The sequence below is a fragment of the Varroa destructor genome, unplaced genomic scaffold (genome assembly GCF_002443255.2).
Source record: "Varroa destructor unplaced genomic scaffold, Vdes_3.0 BEIS01000003.1, whole genome shotgun sequence".
NCBI classification, from domain to species: domain Eukaryota; kingdom Metazoa; phylum Arthropoda; class Arachnida; order Mesostigmata; family Varroidae; genus Varroa; species Varroa destructor.
Genome location: NW_019211456.1, coordinates 38,792,984 through 38,817,479, shown reverse-complemented (window position 1 = coordinate 38,817,479; position 24,496 = coordinate 38,792,984). Strand labels below are relative to the sequence as shown.

General features: G+C 44.5%; 2 protein-coding genes across 8 annotated transcripts in view; one reads left to right on the top strand and one right to left on the bottom strand.

The window, feature by feature from the left end:
- Window positions 1-24,496, bottom strand: part of LOC111246347 (glutamate receptor ionotropic, kainate 2-like) — a 294,379-nt gene that overhangs the window by 119,807 nt on the left and 150,076 nt on the right. For 3 of the 7 annotated variants that reach the window (XM_086984975.1, XM_086984971.1, XM_086984976.1), the window contains exon 1: window positions 8,490-8,801. The exons of 1 other annotated variant lie outside the window; for it this stretch is intronic. The gene's annotated coding sequence lies outside the window, so the exon portion shown is untranslated. Of the gene's footprint in view, window positions 1-2,413; window positions 2,809-8,489; window positions 8,802-8,872; window positions 9,248-24,293; window positions 24,433-24,496 lie in introns of those variants that run through there. 3 more of the 7 variants (XM_086984972.1, XM_086984973.1, XM_086984974.1) reach the window with 3 other exon arrangements.
- LOC111246348 (uncharacterized) lies at window positions 7,080-8,313 on the top strand. Its single transcript, XM_022795809.2, has 3 exons — window positions 7,080-7,567; window positions 7,804-7,898; window positions 8,070-8,313. The coding sequence occupies exons 1-3, from the start codon at window positions 7,228-7,230 to the stop codon at window positions 8,184-8,186; spliced, it is 552 nt and encodes a 183-aa protein (XP_022651544.1). The 5' UTR covers window positions 7,080-7,227; the 3' UTR covers window positions 8,187-8,313.

Genomic DNA, 24,496 nt, shown 5'->3' with positions numbered 1-24,496 from the left:
ATATATATATATATATATATATATATATATATATATATATATAAATGCGTGTATGATGCGTGATGGAAAAGATGTATGATGACTCTTGTATTTTATTTATATCCTCTATGGTTTTATTCTCCAGGCAAACGATGCATTTTAGCCACTTTAGTGCCCTTAGGGGTTCCGCTAACTACCGAACTCAATCTGCAAAAGGCTATTATAGAAAATGTCGTTTTGGTTCATTTTTCCGATAGCTAACTGCTTCCTCTAAGGCCTGGTTGTTCCATACGTCAACTTTTTTGCTCCCGCAGTAGGTCCTATTAGGTTTTTTAACGGTTTCATGATGAGCCCATAAGCGAATTGGCAATCACTAATGCTGGGTTCCATTTGCTCTTTGTTGTGTCCTTACTGCTCAGCCTTTTTAATCCTCTAAGCGTTTCGCGTTAGGGAGCCTCGAGGCGTTAATCTCAGCTGCACTCACGATACGCCCATGCAATGAACAGTCGACGCAAATGTTGTTCTCAGTCAATTAATTTGCTCAGGTCATTCGCGCTCACCCGCAGGGTATCTCCCTCCAAGGTGACGGATGTTGTAAGCTATTACTAGGCATGTGTTGGCAACGTTAGCGTTGGTAGCAGCAGAGAAGCTAGCCAGAGCACGGGCCTTCTTTATGCCTGCTTCGCCGACCCAAGTACTTCGATCTCTAGGGACAGATATGCACTTTTGGGCCTTACCTGTGGCGCTCCTGGGCCTCTTCCACTGTACTTGCCTGTCAGCCAGTCCATCACTAGGTTGGACCGCCGTGTCGCCGATAGCAAGCAGGTGAACATGTGAGATCGCATGAGGTCTGGTATAATAGCAGCAGCTACAGCACAAAGAAGGCCAGCCAAACAAATGTGATGCCTGAGAAGCAGCGGGCCTATAGTTACGTTCACTTGTATGATACGTTAATCAAGCACTGTGTGCGGTAGGGCACCACAGGGATAAGGAGGCATGGCACCGTTTCACTGGTCTCATTTGAATCCGCTCCTCAACGGTCTAGAGACTTCCAGAGTCGCCACGCCTGTATGTCTATCGGCCAGTTGTTGGCCGGAGTGTCCTGGTAGTGGCAGTATGCAACGCAAAGTTGCAATAGACGCATAACGATTCGTGCATTTGGTATCCATTTTAGCCCGTGTCGTCCAAAAATTTGTTCAGAGATATGCTGCCTGAGAGGCCGCTGTAAGAACAGAAACTGGTGTTATATGCATTGGCACGTGCGCCCCGCCTTCCTGCCCTTTTATGGACTGGTCGATTAAAAAAGCATACGCTTAATGCGGCACATACTTCCGAATATGCGCGTGCTCACAGAAGCGTTGCTGCGCTTGTTTAATTCTACTTGAGCAAAGTAGTGCCTTTAGAATGACCGTAAACTGGATGTCATCTATCAAAGTTAGGAAGTGCGTCTTACGTTTGAAGTCTAGCTCGACCTCCATTGAGCATGACTCCATTGAGTCAAGTATCTCATTATTCTTTTGTGAATACCGCCAGAAGCCTTCGTGTGTCTTCCTTACTTACTGCATATGTATCTGTATATCACATTCTGGTTGTCCTTCTTGATCACTTTCCATTCTATCTGTTTGACTCAATTCCGTTCTGCCCAATTCATTTCCTCTCTGACACTTGCTCTCCCTTCCGGCCATTTTCATCGTGCCCTGGTTTACTCCTAGTTCGGGATATATCCGGAGAAAAGGTCCGCTATTAACGAAATAACACATTACCTAAACATTTAGAAAGCACCTGCTGTGCATGACACGTATATACTCGTACCTACGCACCGATAAGAAAATGTGAAAGGCAGAAAAACGTTATTGATGTAGAAAATATCCGCATCTAATTGCAGAACCTGCTACACTGGACCTTTGTGTAACTCTGTTTTCCATAAGGCCCTTAGGTTATACTTTATTTAGCAATGGACGATACATACATCGAATATCAACATTTATGAAGATATTGTATCGTGTTGCGAATTGCATCTGTTTGGTACTTTAGTTAAATAGTATTCTCCTACGAACAATAAACATAGACGCAAAGTTATATTTTGTATAGACTGGCAGTTTTTACTGCCAGAGATTTAAAGCTAATATCGGGAGAGTTTAATTTTTTTTCTTATCTATGACATTACACTCATTAAACGTGATCAGAACTATGCCTATTAACTCAATTTCGAAGAATTACTGAACTCAAGATCGCTGTAAGTTGCCGAAGTTACGTGTATCGTAGGTGGGTCAATGTATAAATAGCACGGGTTTGGGACAACATTGCATGGGCTACACTAAAGTTCAGGTTCCCACAAAGTAGCCATTTAAAGGAAAATGTTTCCTAGAAAAAGTATTTTGCAGCACTGAATACGCGAGCCTGCTTGCTTGCTACTAAGGAATCGGAAACTTACCGGTTAGCTTATGACTAGAGGCACCCCGGTGGCCTGAGGTGACTCGAGGATGGTGACCTCAAAAAGCGCGATTCAACCTGATTTTCATATCGCTGTTTCACTACGTAAAACTACTTGAGATTAAAACCATGAGATCCGGGAGTCAACAAGTAAGAGCCGGAAATACGACGTAATTTGGTCTATCGTGTACAAAACATTTTCCAGCTTCCTCTCGGGCGGCAAAAGCTAGCAGCGCTTTCGTGCCCGATGCGGATGTCCTGAACAGCAAGTGCGGGACAGGCGTGGGTGTTGGGGCAAACAGTTCACGTAAAGACAATAGCAGGCCCATCTGAGCCTTCAGGCGCTGCGTCTCAGAAGCCAATCGTGAAAATGAACTGTTCCACCCATCCACCAGCTCTTTGTCCCTGTGCGTGATGAAGACAAGCAAAAGTAGAGTTAGTGTTTCACCATTGTGACGCGACGGCTGCCAGCCACTGGTATCGCTTGCTACTACTACCTTACAATTACTACAGCTGCCGCCACCGCCTTTATAGTTGCCTCGACACCTGAACTGCCTCTCACTAAATTATCTCGACATAATCATGTGGCTCACCTTGTGTCAGGTCCAGGTCGATGTTAAGATCAAATTGTCGCGCATTCGTTCCATCACTTCACAGCTCTGGCTGATCAGTGACTGTCTACCTGCTTTTTGATATTCCTACTAATATGTCTACGTCATTGCGTAATCATGCCGACCTAAAGAAATCTCTTTCACAGCGTGTATGTGTGCGGGTGTGTGTGTACACGCCTAGTTGCCAAGGCTGTTTTGTGTTAGTAATACTGTATACAGTAGATCTTTAATCTGTGTAGCCGTGACGTGTTAATAAATTTCTCTAGTATAGGTAATGTCTCCTTTTTTTATCTTATACCATTACACGTCCATCCATTTACATTGCGTTGACGTCAGTCCTGATGATGGGATAATCTTGCCATGTATAATGCAGGAACGACAGTGCGATCAAAGGGTGAGCTGACAAGAACACGACAGTCGTCCAAGACTAATTCAAATGCGTGCACTGTCGAAAGAAATCACATCTCCTCCACTAAGCCACGAATCTGCTGTTCGCGAGGCGAGCGACAGACGAGCTACCAGAACAATCGCTCAAAGAAGCTTCGCTCACCTTCTTGCACCAAAACCTATACGCCTTCATTCAACGGTCTTCAGAGCGTCGCACAGAATCCTTTTATTTTCTTAACCTCACTAATCAGGTCATACTTTTCATACTTTTTTCGTCCGTCGCCCTATATATATACACATATATGGGGGACAATAATATTCAACGAGAGGGTGCAAAAGTGTCCGTAAGATAGCGTCCGTCCTATAACAATGAAACGAAGACCGACTAGCCGACAACTGGGCATCACTTCGTGGTAATCTGTTATAGGTAAGCCATGGAGGAGGCTACGGTTAGGTATTTTCCTTGACGGTTTTGCTTTACTCTCCATCCGCACTCTTTCATTCCTCTGGGCATAGAGGCTCTTGGGAAGCAGCAGCACTTCTTTATTGAAAGGGCCTTCGGCCTTAGAATATAAGAATACATTTTTAATATGCAAATGCTGCCAGAAAGCAGCCGGCTGCTGCTCGCAGGAGAGGTGCAAGTAAGTTGAGCGTAGTAAGTAGGAAAAAGGCAGGCAACAGCAAAGGAATGGATGGGGGAATCGAAAAGAACACGTGAAAATAAATAGGGATAGAGGCGAAAATCCTTTCGCGCCTCTGGGTCCCTACTGAGTTTCGCTTGTACTCGTGCTGCCTCTGCGTGAACGCCCGTATGAGCGATATGGCTTCTTGAGCTCATACCATCCTTGTCCAACCCAGTCTGTTCACTCGTTCGGCCAGCGAACTCAATTTATATCCTGACTAATTCCCATTTTGGGAGTGAATTTCCATCTTCCTTGCTCGTATGGCAGAATCTTCCAGAACCTTCCAGTCGTGTCGACCCATTCATCCCTTGCTCCTTGCGTAGTTTCGCGCTGCCGTTCAGCTTCGTGGTGGCACCACCGATGGTGCTGCAGCAGCTTTTGCTTTTGCTTTTGCTCCATATGAGTCTGTGAGCAGCGCAGGAGTACCCGACTATCTCTAGGGCCAACGAAGACGAGCCCCAGTAAAAGTGTCATGGCCGGATCCACGCACTAGAGTGCCCCCCTCCCTCTGTTTTTTTAGTAAAATACTGTGAAAAACAGAGGAGTACTGGATGGCTTAATGCCTGAATGGTTAGTTGTTAGCCATCTCTCCGTTTGTTCTCCATTGATACTTCCGCCGCCATCTTGAAAAACGCGCAAATCCCCAGAGCTAAATCTAAATGATGCTCGGTGCATGTCTTATAAATGGTCCTAATCTCGAGGGAAAGAGAAACGGTTCTGGGGCTTAACATTTCGACGTCCTCTTTTCGCCCCTGCTCTCAGTCGTCTTGCTGCGCAGGAAGTGCGCGAAAAAGAGAGAGTACCAAGATGCCGAGAAGAGACAAGACACTCTCAACTAGCGCCGACTTCCTGTGTTGTTTTTCTCCGGAGCATTGAACTCGTTCAATGGATGGTTCGAATGCAATGGAAATACAAGAAGTCGGCTGAAGTTACAATTCTGAAAGCGCCCGACATTGCCGGTCGTCGACGAAACAAGCTTGGGAATGAAGGGGACAAGACATGACTGGCATCTGTACAGTTGCAACGGTGTTGCTGCCGATTTTCGCCACAGAAGTTTGTACTGTTGGTGGGACTGTGTCGTTTTACAGTAGCGGCAGATCCCAACGGCGGATTGGAGAATACGGAAACTTTCATACCCGGAAATTGCATAAAATTAATAAGGCTTTCCTTTCACGATTTCAAGCCCAACTTTTTTTTGCCCATATTCGCCTCCTTCTTTCGCGTACCATAGCGAAACGTGCCGTAGAACAGCAGAAATCGTTATGAGGCAACATTTGTGCGAAAAAAAATAACGCCTCTATTTGCGTATAATGTGCCGCCAATGTGAACGCACCGCAGCGGTGGTTTAAGTAGCCCCATGCGCTACGACAGCAGCTGCTGCGTTAACTGTTCTACTACCACGGTCGACCTATAGAACAGAACTGGAAAGACAGACCCTAGTTAATTTGGTTTCGATTGTTTATTTGAATACGGGAGAACCGCATGATGGGAAAGCTGGTCTTTGGTTGTGCCTTGAGAAGGACAGAAAGCGAAAACGAGCCTTAACTCTACGGAGTTATCCTTTCAAGCTCTTCCTTGACGTAGCGGCCATTATCGCAGTAAGGACAAATGAGCAGACTGTAAAGTTGCTTATTTTTCTCTCCATCGGTTTCGATCGAAATCGCTCCGCTTATGAACGCCCAGTCGGCTCCGCACTTGTCATCAAAGCGTGGTCTCAATTCGTAAAGCGAGCTAAAAATGGAAAATAAGTTGAAAAAACGCATAAGGCGCCTCTCGTCGATCTTATGCTGCAATGAGAATTCGCGCGTCTGCTTGTAGCAGTAAACAAAAAGCCAGAAACGCGCTCTTCGCCAAACTCAAAAGGACCCTGATTTCGGATGAAACACTGAATGTATTTTGATTACCACCATCCTTCCATCGGTAGCAAGGAATAGAAGCACAGCAGAATTTCGAAATTCTGAATTCTGGTCAGATTCGAAATCGACTATAGCGAGCATCAATATAAAGGGGGTTTTTTTTTTAAAGACAATTACAGTTCGTATCATATTGGATATGGCTATAATGCACAGCTAGTATACTCATGCAGATAGCAAGAATAGCAGGGTCCCTTGACGTACCTTGTTTCGTTTAGTGCTGCACATCGGAGGTGTGCATTAGGTGCACAATTAGAATGCGATGTAGCTGATTGATTATTAGAGTAGACTCACGATAAGCCGTCCCTCTAGCATTATTCAATAAGCTAGCAGTTTCACCCGCTAAAATAACGATAAGGCCGAGTTAACATTGTAGCCATTTTCTGATTGTTGTTTTATCATTTGGTTGCCTCGATCGATAGACTTCCCACTGAGCTAAACCCGTATTACGGGGTCATGCACGTCTTACGGGCATTTAGAAAGTGGAACTCGATTACCACTGTATCTTTATTTGACTTAAGGTTAACCACAAAACCTTGTTTGTTCGTCGCACACGTCAGAAATGAATCTTTCATTACTTTAAATAGAAGATGCGCGGCAAAATCGTCAGTACAACAGTGCGCTCTATGCAAACTCTAGACGTAATCTTCATGCCTGAGCGAATGTTCTAGGTGACTCCAATCCGTTCTATTTATTAAAGGTGACTTTCTAATTAGTGCTGATAGTTTCAAAAGAGTGAACTTCCTGATCCGTCAAGCCAACAGAAGCTATAACTACTTACTGACAAGTGGCTCACCATAAACTATATCGTCATTGGGAGAACTAAGTATAAAAAATCTAATGGCAGACCTCAGTCAGCTTCATTTGCAATTTTCCTTCTAGAAATAGTGAACAAATATTTGAACACATAAAAGATGGTCTAACAAAAGCCTGACAGCGTTTACGCTCATTCCAAATACTACCTCGGCTTTCCGCCAACCATTTCAACTCAGCAACAGTCGTCTATATATGTGTGCTCATTTGCACCAGCTGTCTAAAGTTTTAGATATATAAAAATTTACATATATATATGATTCTGCGACGCTTCGTGGTTCCTACAGGCCATCTTCTTTTCCCGTTCTATTATTGACATTTGTTTGAACGCCGTTTAGAAACACTCGGTCTGGGTTTGCAGGGCTCGCAGCTAACTGACTTTAGACAGACGAACGACACGGTCCTATCATGTGCCCTCTGTTCAATGGATTCGCGCCTGCCACCTATTTATGTTACGCAATTGTTTTGGTTACAGGTCTTTCAGACGGGGCTCAGGACAGTGACAAAGATTACCAGGAAATACCGTATGTGCGACCGGGCCCATTTAAACCCTGTGACCTAGGCGAACTGGACAAATTTATGCCAAATAACATTCGTACATGCGCTCTGACAGCCGTTCAAGGCTCAATGCCAGTGGGCCTCTTGCAACAAACCATATCGATGGCCTGCATGCTGTTCAAAAAATGCAGCGTCTTCATTAAAAAGGGTACTTTTATGCCCGAGGATAATGAACACCATTGCATGCACGGTCAGTGTTTTTATCGTTTCCTTCTTCCGTATTTTACTCACGGTTACATAGTATAAGGCACTGTATTGCGTGTAATAAGAATTACTATTATACTCTACGCTCAGATTTCGGTTAGCAGACGTACTATATCTGCATCAGAAAAAAAAATCTCCCACGTTGGCTTTCATCTAGGTCATGGTCGCAATGCTGTGACAATTATTAGTATGACTCAACTGCTTTATCATTTCATAACCCAGGACTCATAACCCAGGCACGCAAAACAGATGTGATCGGCGAAGCTATCTATTTGGTGACGAATATTATTGCAACAAACGGATACACTAGAACAAAGGTAAGCGTCATGTCTTATCACAATAATAGTGCAGCTTTTAACAGGAGGACGGTCATATTTGTTTTTAACTGTTACATTATAAGCTTTTTCGGGTATCTACAAAAGATAACCACTTACAAAGATTAGAAAGCTCAAAAAATGTTTTTTCTTTTTTCGCCTTTTTCGGAGCAGATATTATCCGCGGTCGGAGCTGTCCATGATTGCGTGGACAAGGCTGGATTTTACCTACCCCTCCACAAGCATCAACTTATCAAATTGGTGTCATTTTACTTACAAATGCTTGAGTGAGCTAGAGTAACTACGAAGATTTGAATGTTAAGTCGAAAGCACGAGATACGTGTGGAAAACGTTCCTTTCGTATATATATATATATATATATATACACAATAAAGATGAATCGCAAACGAAACACTAACGTCCCCAATGGTTATTGTCAAGTTGTTTGTTAATCAGTATTTAAGTTCAGTATTAATTCAGTTTGTTAATCACCAATACGAATGTTCAGTGTACACCGTATGAACTGCAATGACATGTTATTGTATAATATTAGTACACGATCTACAAAAGCCCATAAAACTCTGCCGAACTTACGTGCTCCGAGAGACCACTGAAACTTTTTGGGTCACCGCTTGAAATTAAATTGGAGAGCTCTTTGACCAACTTCCGCCTACGTTGCGGGCTCCGCCTAATATTTCAGACTACACTCTAAATTTGGATTTCAAATGTACGGTTCAATGTAAGAGGGCTTTAAAGCAAATATTCGATCCACCGATCACGACGGAACTACTTAGATCCTTTTTTTCCTTCACCGGGTAGTTATCAGACTATTTCTCGCTTGCTGTACATGATGCGGCGCTTAGAACGTATGACTAGCTTAACGTCGTAGTTCACTCCGCTGATGCATTGGGTTAACCCAGCGGCTCATGCCCTTCTGAATTTAGTGTAAGGCTCGTAGAAGGCGTCAAAACCCCTACCTGCCTAGTGATTACTCGATCGCCTCGTGGCTAAAGAGACCATGCTGATGTTGCGCCGCCGGTCACCCATCGGATGAAGGAACTGCCTTAGTCAATGTCACCGTCTTTGTGGTGGTAACAGTGCTCTGCACCCATCACCTTAGAAAATGACTTAAGGGCATCGCTAGGACGTTAAAGGAGATCTATGAGAGAGAGAGCGAGTGTTAGATCGGGAAATTAGGAAAAAATCGGGAAGGAAGAAACTTGTTCGTGGGTCGGCCGTTAGATTCACACTCTAGGCGGCAGGTTCGTCCGTCCATTGCTTAGCATGTGCACATCTCTATGTTGTAGTCAGTCTTAGGAAATAAGCAAACCTGGGCACTGCTACTAGAACTACTTCGCTAGCGCCAGCCGCTTTCAGGTTTTGCTGCTTAACACTAGGAGACTGCTGGCACTATTGCTGCTGCTTTTACTATTCGGGTATTATATATATATATACACTGTGTGTGCTAGCTACTCTCGGTCGCCATGAGGGAACCCCTGGCCGCAAAGTCCACCACAGGGTCACTAGTTGGGATTTGGAACACCTAGCGTCGCTTTTACACAATATCTTATTTTAGGCCCACGTTAACTGCTAGCTCTGGCAGTGCCGCCGAGCTACATAACGCTGAATTAATGACCTTCTCAGCCTTCCCCTTGCAAACAACCACCTCTGCTATAGTAACAAGGAAGGCATGAACGATGAGAGCTGGTAAATGGTACGCGAACACGTACTCATACGCAAATGTATCGTAGACCGCGAAGATAGGGCTACAATAGTACAAATTACGAAATTATAGATTGTAAAGTGTGTGTGTGTGTGTGTCTGTGTGTATATAATTTTAGGCTTTTTTTTAATGTTGCCTTGTTTCCTCCCACACCAATACCAGTTGTTTAATAAGGCCTCACTTACATCCCCAGCCGTTAAGTCGCATGTGTGATGAATCAAGTAAATAGGATGCCACACGAAATACCTCATCCACTTGCTAGCATTTCAGCAAAACATAAACTGTTCGTAGCGTCGCTATACGCCGTGTACTGTGCACTGTACCTCGCCTACCGTAATCGGTAACTGTATTATATCTAATACTGAACTGCACACTGCGTTCGTCTCTGCGTCCAGCTTCGGTCTATGGCTTGTATTTACGCAGTCCAGTGGTGGCGTCAGCGCTTATCGTAACTTCCAGTTGTTTGTCGGCTGACGCTTTTCGCTGCGACTTAACACGAACACGTGGCCATTCTTCATTGGCTAGACTATTTACGATGCAGCTGAAACGCGTTAGTGAAGGAGCGAAAAACGTTAATAGAAAAAAAGAACGAGTGAACGAACAGGCGTGGGCGGGAAGCCGTATAGCAGCGACGAGACAAACCCAGTAGCCGCCCCCGGTTGGCATTAGCTGCGCGAACCAGCTGCTCGTACAAGGGCACAGTGGATCGGAACGCAAATGAAAAGCCAGCATCTTTCAGTTGAATTTTCTCATAGTTCGACATTCACTCACGCATGCTTAAATGCGCACTGGAGTAGACTACTTACTGCTTCTACTATTGGCTCTTAGTCGTGTTGGTGTTGACTGCGGAATAGCAATTACTACCGACCTGTTAATAGGCTACGCTTAGATAAGGCGGAACGAATTCTATTCACAGGGACCAATTCATCAATATTTGTCAAACCCTTACGACTCGTATTGACACTGATCGAACAGTAATAACCATAACAGTTAGACGTTGAGCATAAGATAGGAGCTCTTTTTTTTTTTTTCGAAAATCCATTACCGAGTTGTTAACTTCCCACCGGTAAACACCTACCGCTAAGGTGGGAACAGATACTGCGTGGATGTATCAGCTTGGGTTTTAGTAGAGAAGTAACGAGCTGCAGATGGAGTTATAAATTGTTGCCGTCGAAATGGCGTACACTTGTTTTCTCGGCGCAAGCGGGTTTAGATCGATAGCTCATTCTAATGAAGCTGATATTTACTGCTTCTACAATTTCAAGTGAGAGAAGGAACATACGTACCCACAGCGTCGCCAGCAGCGGCGAAACGAACGACGTCGTGTTATCCGGTCCGGTGACGTCAACATTATATTCAACACTCTGTTGTCTACATATAAGGCAAGCAAAAGCAAGACTTGTATAAAGAAAGATATTAGAACATCTCTTTCTCCTAAGCGTCCCCCTTATGTGCACATCTCTCAGAGACATTTAGCGTCTTTTGCGTAGTATTACATTTATTATACAAAACCTACAATGTAAACTGGATTCGCTATCAACATGTGAACCCATTTAAAGCACCCTAGTTTACCGACACTGTCGGTTACACGTGAAGACGCAGAAAACAAAAGGAAAAGAGGAACTTGTCGTAGCGTTGTTTTATATGATAACCCTATATACATATGTATAGATAGAGAGAGAGTAAAAAGTATGCAGGTTATGTATGCTTGGCTAAATATGACAAACAGGGCAGTAAGAATCGTATACATTGATGTATATAAACTACCCCGCAAATTATTGTTTCCCGTTAAACAACATATCGCCCGGGTCAAATTAGCTATATATGTATACCTGTGTAGGCGAAACGCACATGTATCCGAAACCCGACTGTAAACTTGTGTTTATTTTATTATTATTGTGTTTAGTTCCTTTTCACAGATCATTCAGATGAAGGGGACAGAAACAGGCCTGAAAAATGGATAGTTAGTTTCATGTGCTGTTTCTTTGCCTACTCGATACAGGCATCCTGTTGTCATTGTTCCTCAAGGCGACACTCCTATTCGAGCCGGAAAGCACAGTCTGAGTCGTATATATAAGATCCACCGATATGTTTATTAGTCGTCGTAATTTCAAATCAATTTTACTTTGCTCGATTGTTATCGGGGTATGATTGTGAGTTTTTCAGTAGATTATGATCCCATATTGTATTGCAATATTCATTTCGCGTACTTCAGCTAAGATCCGGACGCCACTTTGAATTAAGTTGGAACAATGCTAAAATGAAAGCTCAACATTTTCTAGCACCACTATAGCGCTAGCTTGATTGCTTTCTTTATTGACTAAGGGATTCTAGGCTGGCTTAAGCGTAGTTCAAAAATAGCCTCTAGATCCAATTCTAACATTGTACGATACGTTATTCTGTGAGAAGTGGCCGTTACTACTAACGGCCTACGTTATACAAACCAACCGGTTAATTGGCAAGGATGGTTCTATAGGAGTCTATAGGCCTGTGACAAAGGGTGGCTTATTACATCGTTCGGTTTGGGACAGAACGCTTTCGCGGGCGACAGAGCGTATCTCGTTAACGATAGTTTACGAAGCAGTCTCTTACAGCATCTATGTATAAACGCATGGTTTCATTTTGTAGGTTTATGTGTGTATCACACTTCTTCGCCCTGTCATAATTGGGGGTACCATGCTACGCCCGATAGAGCGTATGGAGCGTGTAGGTTCGCTTTCCGCTCAGTGCCCATGAAATGGAAAGCATCTACAGGACAGTTTCAACTATGCAAATCAGTCTCTTTCCGAATAGCTCATTCAGGATCGTATACAACTGATGGCAGTGACTCGTTCATCGTCTCAAACTTCTCGTCTAAAACAAGTTTTCTTTCCACACAGTTATACAGCTTTTCCTCAATCGGACACAAAACGGTTCCAGTAGTTTTTTATTTTAGCGCAATTCAACGATACTACGTTATATACAGCCCCCAATACCATAGCTATACCTTCTAAGTATACCACATTCCTGCCCATGCTCTGGCCGACGATAGAAAGCCAAAGTAGACTTGCACACAGACACGCTCAATCTATCATTCAACTACCGCACAAGTGGAATCGTCACTTTTTCTATTCGTGTAGGCGGGCAAGTTTCGGAATACCTAGACGAATGCATAGTCGTTATAGGCAACTTGCACACACATAAACTGGCCACCAATCTCTGATAATCCCCCTTTCCGTGCGCTTCGTACTCCATGATACACGTTTAAGCGTCACAACTTCATATCTCTTTGCATTTGTCACTGTATCGGGGGGTTGTGCAATGCTTGTGAAGGGTCGTACATATTTACGACCCTTCACAAGCATTACACGTAAGACTGCAAAAATCTTCAACTTTAGGTCGCTTCCAGTGCGGTTACGAGAAGCAGCCGTCTTTGTTACTTTCCGATAACTAATGAAAAGAATAAGCAGCTGCGCACTAGTTTGCCCTACGGGAACAAATTCCGATACTGTTTCTGCTAGCTAGCGTAAAACAGGCACCAAACAAATGCTCCCACAAAAAAGACACTTAAATGTACTTTAGAAAAGGGATAGAAAAAGGGGTGGGCAGGCTGGCTTGGGCCTGTGCTGGAAATAACTGAAGCAGATTACTCTCTTCAGGCCGAACGGTGAGTGACTAAAGCAGGTGTAAACGCCAAACAGGTAAGTCACATAGATACAGAGGTCCCACGAAGCTCAGTCTTCACGAGGACGTACGACGCGATGGGGTGAAGCCAATGAGGGAGTCAGAATAAGAAGACAACGACGGATAGACGGACAGAACTAATTGAATCAGGACAGTACACTATCGGTATGGGAAAACATACACGCACAAACGCATCGATTCGTCCACGCTATGCTGCGTTACCCAGCGCGTTCGATAGAGCACCGTTTCACTGATTTTTAACACGTAACTCACCTGCAACGCAGACAGAGAAAACATGAGATGATTCAGAAGATCCTACTTACAACTCATCATTACAATGCTCTAACTAGATATGAGCTGGTTGTTTGGGTAGTATGATACATATATAATGACAGTCTTCTTCAAACTAAGCAACTAACAATCTTTACGACAAATTTGAAAATCAAGAATTATTTATTAACATATTCGATAATTGACAAAGTTAACTTCCTAACGGAGTTGATTAAACATTTAATGAGATTTATGCCAATAGAAATAATGATGGTTATATGTTAATAAATATACATCCTTACTTTTCTTATATACCAAAACGAAAATAAAAAGCAGTCTAGCGAAAATTACAATCTACCAAACTACAAATCAATATCATGAATAAATCTACTATAAAATTACCGACTATAAAATAAAGTTCTGAGTTTTATTCTGATACCAATATACTACCATATAAACGATCGGCCTATTTCGCTCCAGATCATGTATCCTATAACGTAGAAGATTCTCGTATACACCTATATTGAGTTAGCATCGTAGCGTTACGACCATTTCATGTCGAGATCTCAAGGGCTCGAGGAGCTCCGTGTGGTTACGGACAGAAGATCCAAACCGCCTGGAAGCTGTCAGAAAGCCAGCGAGGCATGGCAAGAATTGTCTGGGCGTACAAACTTCGAGCACGCCGGCATAATGCGAATGAGTAGCGAGTGTCGACACTAGTGCAGGCTGAAACGCAAAAACGTCTCGGGGAACGTATGTGGAAAATAGGGCGCCAAAAGGATCTTCCGCATTGGCGTCCATTGATTGTGTCCACTAGCATCCACCTGCACTATCAAATAGTAGTATTTGGTTCCCAAGCAAACGACCGTAACGACTGCGAAGTCGAAGTGGCAGACTCGCAGAAATCGTTAAACATAAAAGGATAACTGTCAGTGGGAGCTAACCCTTGCAGTTGAAGCACTAAACAAATAAAGCCGAACAAAAATTTACTTCTGTTGTTGTTCAGCCAGCATAAAAACCAACGTTTCATCAGAAATTTCGGATACCAAATATCTATCGAAGCACTTAACTGTGCAAGCGAATTAAATAAAAAAATTCATAAACATTAAACACGACTCGTATTCATAAAAGCTTGTAATATCTCCAAACAGTTGAAATCGTATATAATCCCTTTTTAAAAATTGTGTAATTCCTATCATTTACAAATATGAAGAGTAAGGTCCACGTTGGCTTATGGTGGATAACCTTCTGTTTCGGCATGATTATGGCAGTAACAGGAGCAACGATGTCATTGTCAAGTGAATGTAAAGCATAACTGGCTTTCACTGTATAATAAAAATCGTATATACTCAACTATTTGTTATTGCCTACCTCATTTTTCTGACGACAAATACGATTGGCTGGCCATTTCGAGATCTCGATGCAGTATACGTATATATAGCCCTCCTGAACTTCACTTGCCAGGCCGCTTTGCAGAAGCATTCGAACCGCAAAGGCGGTTCAGCGAATCCGATCTAAATGGTTCAGCGTTGTTAAGAGATCAACCTGTTTCTTTTCAAGCGGCCGGCCCTCTCTTTCGACTTTTCTTTCAGTGTACACCCGGGCGCAGACGCAGACGCGCAAACTAATCGAGTGACGGCCGTTTCTTTCGTCTGTGTTTCGATGTTGTAGCTTGGTTATACGCTTCGAGCTTAAAGGTCGCTAGATGCTGTAGATGTGTCCGAAGAGCGAAAACTCATTCGAAGCACATATGATATATTGGAAGAAAAAAGCTCAAATACGATCGCGAGACAGCCACTTAGGCCTGCGTAACAAGCAAAGAAACGGGAAAGGGATTCCCTGTGAGACCTTAGCAAATCGGACCCCCCTTCGGGCAGCAACAATAACGGCCGTGGCAAGTCTTCCCCCAGTAGCGTTAACCCGACCTGACTGCTTATGCTCGATCGAAAAGAAGCCAGGTACGGCAAGTAATGCAGAAATAGCTTGTCTGCTTTATTTCGCAAGTTCACATCAAAGTACTTCTACTTTGATGAAGCAAATCTCAAGATTAATTTTGGATATTTTTCATAGGCTGAGTATATAACTTATGATAAACGTATTATTTGCCCATGCGTACACTTAATAGACAGATTTCTGCGAGCCGATGCATTAGTCAACGTTGATGAAAGCACTATTCGATTGAACTATAGCGCAGTGTTTTCTCTAAATGTACGCCATCCTTGCGGTGTAAATACCATAGAGCGAACCTCAACTGTTACATCGGTAGTATTCTATTGGAAATCGCCTAGGGTCGATCGTAACCAATTTTGTCTGCCAATCCCGACCTGTACCAACCCGGTACGCATAGTTTGAGGCATCGGTGACCCTTCATTAGTAGATAGCCGGTAGGTGATGCAGTGATTTTCTGATTTTAGTAGACGCGGCGGTAGCTACGGCGACTATCGCCATCGTCTTCTCTACCACCTGATCATTTCATTCATTCTTTTCTTTGTGCTTCGTCTTTCTCAGCGACAAGCGGGATCGATCCGAGTGGTCGGTGTCAAGCGAACTCGGAACCACTAGGATTTAGCCTCGGACCATCGGCGACAGGGGTTCAAAAGGGGGCCAGAAGCAGGGACACTGTCGGCGAACAGAGACAAACGAAAGGTTGTCGGGGTCTTCTGGGCTCTCCGTTGACGCCCTTCACTGGGATCTGGGACACGACGACAGTGTCAGAGAACGACACACGAACAAAGGAAACAAATGGAGCGAAAGATGAAGTGTGATATATTCGTTTTTTCCGCACAGCCAACACTGTCGTTGGCTTTTTCTAGCAGACGTCACTGGAGACACTGGAAAAGGCAACTGTAGGGTGACGCGCTGAGGCCACGAAAGAAAAAGAATAAGGCGAGTCGTGAGCTTAGACTCCCCAGTTTAGCTAACGCTGTGCCCCCGAATACAAGCAAAGGTCTTTTCCTAAACAGCCTCAACCACAGAGATATCCTCGAACTGAGGAAAAGCCAACGCTGTCTGCGATGACTAGCGAGGTTCGCAATTGCTGCGACTATTCGCGGTAGCCCGTGCCTCGTGCCTAAGATAGCTCTCCAGTTCTTAGACCTTTAGTACCCAGAAAGGAGGTTGGCTTCCTTTCAGCATGGGAAACAACTGGTTTGACACTCGCTGAGCCACTTGCTGCTCAGTTCTTTTGGTGGTAGACTTGCTGGCCAATAGTAGTCATTCCTCCTTCGCTTTATTCGCCCTTTCCTCTATGTCAGATCAGCCAGCATCTCGCTAGCAGGATCTTTCCAACGTCAATGTTTTTGTGAGTCTCGCACTGGCATTGTGATATACATTTGCGCTAGTATCCGACATCGTGTGTCTATGCGAGAATCGCAGGGGGAAAAACGATGTGAGTGCGAAAAAGATAGGCCGAGATAGTGTTGGTAAGACAACGCGCAAGTCTATCTGCCAGCTCCGGGCTAGTGAAATTCTATGTGGAGAATCATAGAAGTCGTAAATCGTGTGCCATGAATCGCAAAGGCCGGTGAGAACAAGTGTCGAATGACTACCAAAAGTCGGAACAATGGAAAGCGTGCTCAAAGCGCACTCCTCACACTGGGCGGCTTTCCTTTCTGACGGCCGCCGAATCTGCAAGGAAAGAGTAAGGAGACATGAATGCCCACCACTGTTATTTCCGCTGCTGCTGATGAGCGGGCAGTTGTATCAATCGTGGCATTTCTGTTTGAGCTGCTACTGCTGATGTACCAAATCTAATTCAGCAACAATGACTGTGACGGCAATCTTATTGAAGACGAAAGGCGGATGCAGAGCTAGGCTAATGTAAACATGGTCGTGTCATTATGCGATTCATTTCGCCGCCTGTCTGAGAGCGCGTGGCCGCGTAACATATTTCATTAACCTACTATTACATGCTATATTGTAGAACACAACACAGGATGCAAAGGATACGACCGTCTACATAGCATTTATGTTTTAATACTAACGTACAGCGAGAGGCAAATCACGCCAATGAGTAATACGAAGGATTTGCTTCATGACAAAAATATTGCCATGAGTTCTGGCATGATTTATTGATGCTGCCTCAGAGTTATACTACGATACATTTCGGTATAGGGATGCCCCTTGTGATAACCATGTTCTCATGCTGCATTAACTCCACTATCGTGTTACAGATCGCGTTATCCCGCTGTGCAAATAAGCTATACCATTTGCCCCTATTGTGGTAATCCATTGCAGTTACTGACTTACCCCTGGTGAGTTAATCCATTGCAGTTATCCGACCCCTTCCACTTTGTCTCGCGGATATCCTGCTGGTACACTTCTCTTGTTAGCCTTTCTCCATTGGTATAACAAGATGTTGCTTATGGTTACGACGTGAAATGGGCTTCAAGCTTGTATTCGTTAGCTATTGTTTACTACACATTTTCTATCGAGGTCAAATTGGCTAAAAATTTTCACCGGGCATCGTTATAGATACTCAGCATAGAGGTTTTGATTGAGTCTAATAGATGTCCTTTACCTACATACAGATGAAAAGCTCAGCAATTTTATAATAAACTCTGACATTTCATTATTTACGTATGGAAATAATAAATAAGAGTACACAAATCCTATAGGCTATAATACATTCTATTAGTGTCACACATTTCGTTGCCATTACGCTGCCTGATCCGTCGCGTTTTTTCGTTCTTCGTTTTAGAGTGTTTATATCACTCCGCTTTCCTTTGACTCGCCCTTCAACAATGCTCCTACATTTTTCCAACACGATATAGACAATTCGTATTGATAAATTAAATAGTCCATGGGAAGTGAATTTATCAAGATATGGTATTCGTTTACGAATCGGTGATCTAGTATTTAGCAGTACTGGCTGCTAGCTGCGGAGAGTATCCTACTGTAGTACGTTCAACTCAGTAAGATTGGTCTGTCTCCGATTCTTCATTTACTAAACTGGCAACCGGATGGCGGTTGTATCCATCGACGATAGGCAGAGTTGTTAAAACTGTTGGCGAAACCTATTGCATCCATTAACTACCATTTTACTAAGCTGAACTTCAAGATAACAGGTCGTAAGCCCCCTCCGTCGCTTTTGTGCAGCCATAGAACTGTGCTATCTTGTTTCCAATGATACGATGAGTTATCGGAGAAAAAGCAAATAGACAGAAAGACTGCTAAACATCCCTATGCTCCATGAGCCATGTAAGCGGACTACAACTAGAACAAAGTCTTTTGAAATGCTACTCCTAAAGCACGCGATCAGTTACTCTAGTGTATTAGCAGCCGTGAGACAATTCGACACAAAGTAAAAAAAGACCTGTACCGCAGGTCAATGCACCTATAATATTGCAGGTATGTATTATACATCGATGGTAAGTTAATGCGGTGCTATGCACGCGCTCCACCCCCGCTCAGCTCTCGTCTAGTTACCCGTCAAAGAAATAAAGACACCACCCAGCCCAACGTAGCAGCTCTAATTTGCCAACGATGTCACAGCTGGCGTCATGATGCACTACTGACCAGCGACTTTGCTACATAGACACCCGCGGTAACCAAGGCTGAGTAATGTGCTAGTAATCCCCTAAACAAGCAAAGCGAACGGTCGCAGTGCTTTGCTTCGAAGTGACTTATTCAGATGAGTTTTTATGTCGAAAAGGGTCACTCTCCCTTGCTCAGCTGCATTGTAGGCCCAGACAAATCGTGTACTTAATCTGCCCATCAAAGTCCGTATGTGTATCTGTGCGTGCCCTTCTGCATTGGCGAGACGGTAGGCGGGAGAAGTGGCCTATGGCGTTGCGAGTCATGATGCTGTATAGATCTGTGTATATATGTAGTAGTGTTTTAGTGTGCCTGCGTATTTGCGCGTATGGATGTGCATACTTGTGTGTGTTAGTCGGTTCTGTTTAGAAAGTAGATTAATTAGATGGTTTAGCCGAGCCCTCAGTACCACTCAGTCCCTTGCCAACGAACTTCGCCAGCAGCGCGAAGCGGATGCAGTTGATGGAGAACAGCTCAGAGACACACACTGGCTTCCTATAGCACCATCTTACGCTTAAGTCCTCCCTTGTCCTCTGGATTTCTAACATGGCCACCATAGGCATCCCGCAACTGTCCGAACCACCCCCAGAGTTTGTGTCTCTTGCTTTTCCGCTGCTGTTACTGCTGCCATCGCAGCCAAACGCTTATCGCTCTGATCTCTATCGTTAGGTGCTGGTAGGATCGTCCATCCCTACGATTGGACGATACTGTCCACTACTACCACTCATGCGTGCCAGCGATAGTGGGTGTGACGATGACAGCGAGCGCCAGATATATCATAATAAACTGAGTTCAGCCAACATAGAGAGCAGTTAGTAGAGAAAGACTAGCTTGACCAACTGCAACAAAGGCACCAACAGTATACAGTGAGGATAAAGTAAAGGTGGAAGTGCGACCACTGCTGATTTGACTGCGCCCGTAACCCTGTGTAAGAGATACAGAGGCGGTAACGAAAGTGAACCTTTTGCAAGTCTAAAGAAGGCTTGGCGATTATAATACAACACTGAAACAAGGAGGATTAAGGATTAGGCGAAGGAAAGCGGAATTGCATCGTGATCACACCATGTATCATATATAGAATGGGATCTTTGGTATCCGCAAATCGTATAAACTACATCATACATACATCGACCGCTGCAGGACAAGCTTGTTGCTTTTTGTAAGCCTTCTTCCCTGACCGCTGTTCTATCATACCCAAACGCCAGTGCTGTCTTCCTGCTATATGTAAGATGTTCAAGCAACGCTTGGATTTGACTATTTTTTCCACGCAGAATAAAGTCAGTACAGATGTCTATACAAATACTAATACCAAGCTTCCAAATCATAAACCTCTCTTAAATTTCACCCATTTTTTATGGATAAGCTGGACTGTGTACTTCTTCACGTCACGGAGATCTAATGGCAAGAATGCTGGCAGGCCGGTTAGAATGCTGGCAGGCTTGCCAGAAGGATACTTGTGCGCTTTCGAGAGAACAAAATTAGAAGCCTTTGCAGGTTTACAGAGGACGACACAAAACACGAACTTCATACGTACACCGCGCCGACAAAGAAAACTGCCGGAAAGAAAGCCTATATCTGCTAGGCTGACAGCAATAAGACAAATGTCGGCCACTGCAACCATCACAAGCTCTCGTAAGCTTCATGCGCTCAAGTTTGGCCGCCAGGCCAGACACGATGAGCGCAAAGCTTCGGTGTTGCTTTGCCTCACTTCGTATGCCGAGATCCTTGGCCTCACTCATACGAACAGCAATCAAACTTGTGAATATGACGCACTTTCGGTCGCTACCAGTCGGTCGAGCATTTGCGCCTCAGGCACTCGAACAGTATTAAGTTGTCATTCAATTCCGACCAGGCCGGCCCATGAGAGTTTGGTAGCAGGCTTTTTTTTTGAGTTTGCTCTCTTATTCGCTGTCACCGTCGCAGCCTCCTAGTTTCCTGCTACTATCGTTCGTTCCAGTCAGAGTTGTCAGTTTTCACAACGCACTTTTTCCTTTCCATTTATGATTTTTCTAGCTCGGGGCTAAGACCCACTATGTGACCCACAGACAATGGTCGCGGGCCGTGTCTGGACCCAAGTCCCAAGCCCCGGGTCACGAACCACGGACCGCAGGGCATCGCACCGCTACGCTGATGGTGTTCAACTTTTCCATTGAATCTCGCACTTTTTCTCTTTCATCTCTTTCTCTCCCGTGGGACGTAGAGTCAGCACTATTCTCTTTCATCGTATAAAAAATAAAAAAACAAGGAGATCACGCCCCCATCATAAATTTCACAATGTGCTACTCCGTCGGCCCCTTTTTTTCTCCGAACCTGTAATTTTCCAGCGATCACCAGTCCCTGTTACGATAGGTGACACATCGTGTTTTGAACGCAACGATTGTATGGTCTTGAAATTTACTTCTTGCCGATTCCCTATTCTACGAGGATTCGACTTTCTCCTTTTCCTCTTCAGGAATTTGTGAACTTGTCACCATCGCTGTCGTCGACAACCTCCAAAAGAAGCCGACAGAGTTCTAAGCCCAACTATACGGTTCTATATACGGCATTTTATATAACTGCCACATCTCACGACTTAGGCTTTATTTTTTCGGTTTGGAGAAAATACTACCATCACCGTTCGCTTGTCTATTTCTATTCCTTGTTTTGCTGGTGCTGCTGCGTAACACTCCGCTCCGCACCTTGCTGCAGCAGCCGTAAGTCCACCGCGGCAGGAAGCTTAGCTGATTGGCAAATTGCTACTAGGAAAAGCCGTAATTTTCCAAACCGAGCGAGGAGTAGTAACCTCACCGAGGTAAAGGCGGCAGAAGGGTTGCGCTACCCTTTTCTGGGTCGCTGGGGCACTGCAGCAGGGCTAGAGGAAAGCCAGTCACGGAGAGTGGGACGACGTGCGCAAAAGGGGAAACCTAGCCGTCGTACTTCTGGTGGAACCCTCCTTGGCCCTGGAGCTGTTTACCGTTCGAATCGTCATAAGAGACGACCGCTGAACGTCAACCGTTTGTCCTCACTGCAAACCCACAGCAATCCACCACTGCCCAGGTTGATCTTGGCATCGTTTAACGGGAGGGCGGGCTTTTTTGCTGGCTCTGATAATTTCTTCGCCTGCAAAACCTAATGGGCTACTTGCCTTCATCGTTAGCTGGCATCGTTCCTTAGTTGCAATAGTATCACGGCTGCACAAACCATAATCGCTTGCGGTTTCGCGTCTCGCTTTTCGTGTCTCAGTCTGCCGACGCCGTAACCGCCTTCTCCATTCGTTCACTGATGTATCGTCCATTTTCGTCTCTTTGTTTACACAACGCGACTTTTCGGCTCCAACCTCAACAACGAATACAGCAGCTGTGTCGCATGTCGCGAAGCATCATCATTGCGATTCAACTACGCTATCCTGCTTCAAGTTTACGTCGCTGAAAATCCGAAACCGCTTAATGCCGAAGAGCTTCCTCAAGCCGTTTCGCCTTCGTTCTTACTTTCAACAATAACTAACAGTAAAGTAGATAAACTCGGGCGGGAAGATCAAAGGGAATAGGCAAGAGACACCTGAGTACCTAAACGCATGCGCGCTTGTTTGTGCAGCGCTGCTCACTCGCTTGTTTGAGAAAAAAATGGAAGACGCAGTACAGTTCTTCGAAAATCACTGATTTCTACGGTACCGGACTGACTAACACAGGTAAGCTAAACCGCCGAGTCTAGGTTCCCCTCATGACTATCATAGGTGTAGTTGTAATTATCTAACAAACGGTGAGAACCTTTCTTCGACCTGTCGACGTCTTGGCCGTATTGGATCGGTAATACTCTAAGCTGGCTTTATATGTTTAGATTTGCAGAAAGGTGTTTTTTCTATAAATAGACTGCTAGTTTATTGTGTCTGAGTGAGCATGTTTTGCCAAGCAACTACCTCGATGCTTGAAAGTGTGTCAAACAAATCTGACGCTCCGAATTCTTACGTACGTCGTTCATTTATTTTGGGCAAATATTGGTTACGGTTTCGTGAATGGAACGAAAGCCGGCCCCTACCATTTTGGTCTAGTGAAATAAAGTAAACTCGCATTAAAATAAATGCTTGATGAATTTGCATTATTTCTTAGTCTACAATCCCTTCTTGCCAAAATATGATAGTTTGGCAACACTACCTCCCTGTGTCGATTCAGGAGACGCCAGTGTTTATGCCCAACGATACCCGAAAAATGTACGCGCTTTGAGTAACGTTTATGATTATATCTTCCATTTTCCCAGTAATTATGATGATTCGATCAGACCTACAAAACACCAACTGAATCTGGAGCAATATAGTTATAGCACATCGTTCATTGATAAGCAAAGCTATTTGAGCTTGCCTCTGTTCCGAACTGTTGAGCACAGTACCGGAGACGATAATAACGACGGTAGTGTTCTAGGTTAGGGACGCTTATCTCTTCCTCGTCATGATACGGCAATGATATTGTATCGTAGTTTAATTTTTTATGACTATCTTTCTCGCTGTCTTTCTTCCACCCTTGCTTGCATTAAGCAGACATAAAAGTCTGTCATAAGAGAGTAACGTATTAAGCAAGCGTCGGCGAAGCTCGCGCTGGTCCATCCTATATGCACTGCCGATTCAGCTCTACCAACCTAGTTTTCCGCACCTAAGAAATTGTGGCGGTCATATTTGGCGAAGGTCAAGGCACCATTCAGATGTAGTCGAAACAATGGTACGAGAAAAATGCGAAGCAATACTGATCGGATACTACGTGTCGTCGATATGTGTCGCGCCCTGCGCATTTTGGCGTACAATTGCAGTTTTGCTCTGTTCTCGTCGTAACCCACAGAATAACGTAAGGCGTGGCTGTTTGTCCACTAGAACGACGCTGCTCTGCCTGAATTGACTGGCCAGCCGAATGATCGTTTCTCGCCCTTGTTTCCGGCTTCTCCATACTATGTATCCGGCTGCGCTCTAGCGAGGCCAGCCTGAGCCTAGGCCATAAGGAAGCCTGATACCCCTGTTCGTCACGTGGGTCGAGCGGAGCACCTGATACAGCTATAACCACTCAGCACCAATACAGTCGCAAACAACAGTAAGAGCCGCAACAATCCACACTGGCGCTGACAATTATCGCATCCGTATTGTTATGGCCAACCGACTACTGCACGCTGCCGCCGTCTTTCGGGTTCTGCTAGTGCCACCTAGAAGCGTATGGGAGCCATTGGCCAAGCCCTTATTCAACACTCACCGTCTGTCGGCGATCCGTAGGGATAGCTCCGCAGCTGGGGACACACGAGCCAATCGAAGAAAAGGGCAACATGGCCGTTTCTATTACGACGTTTGGCTCTATAGTACAGCAGAATGGTAGTAGCAGCAGCCGATTTCTATCACCTGGTGCTTCTTGCATGCGTAACTAGCAGAGTACGCCGCTCCAACGCTTCGAACTGTTCC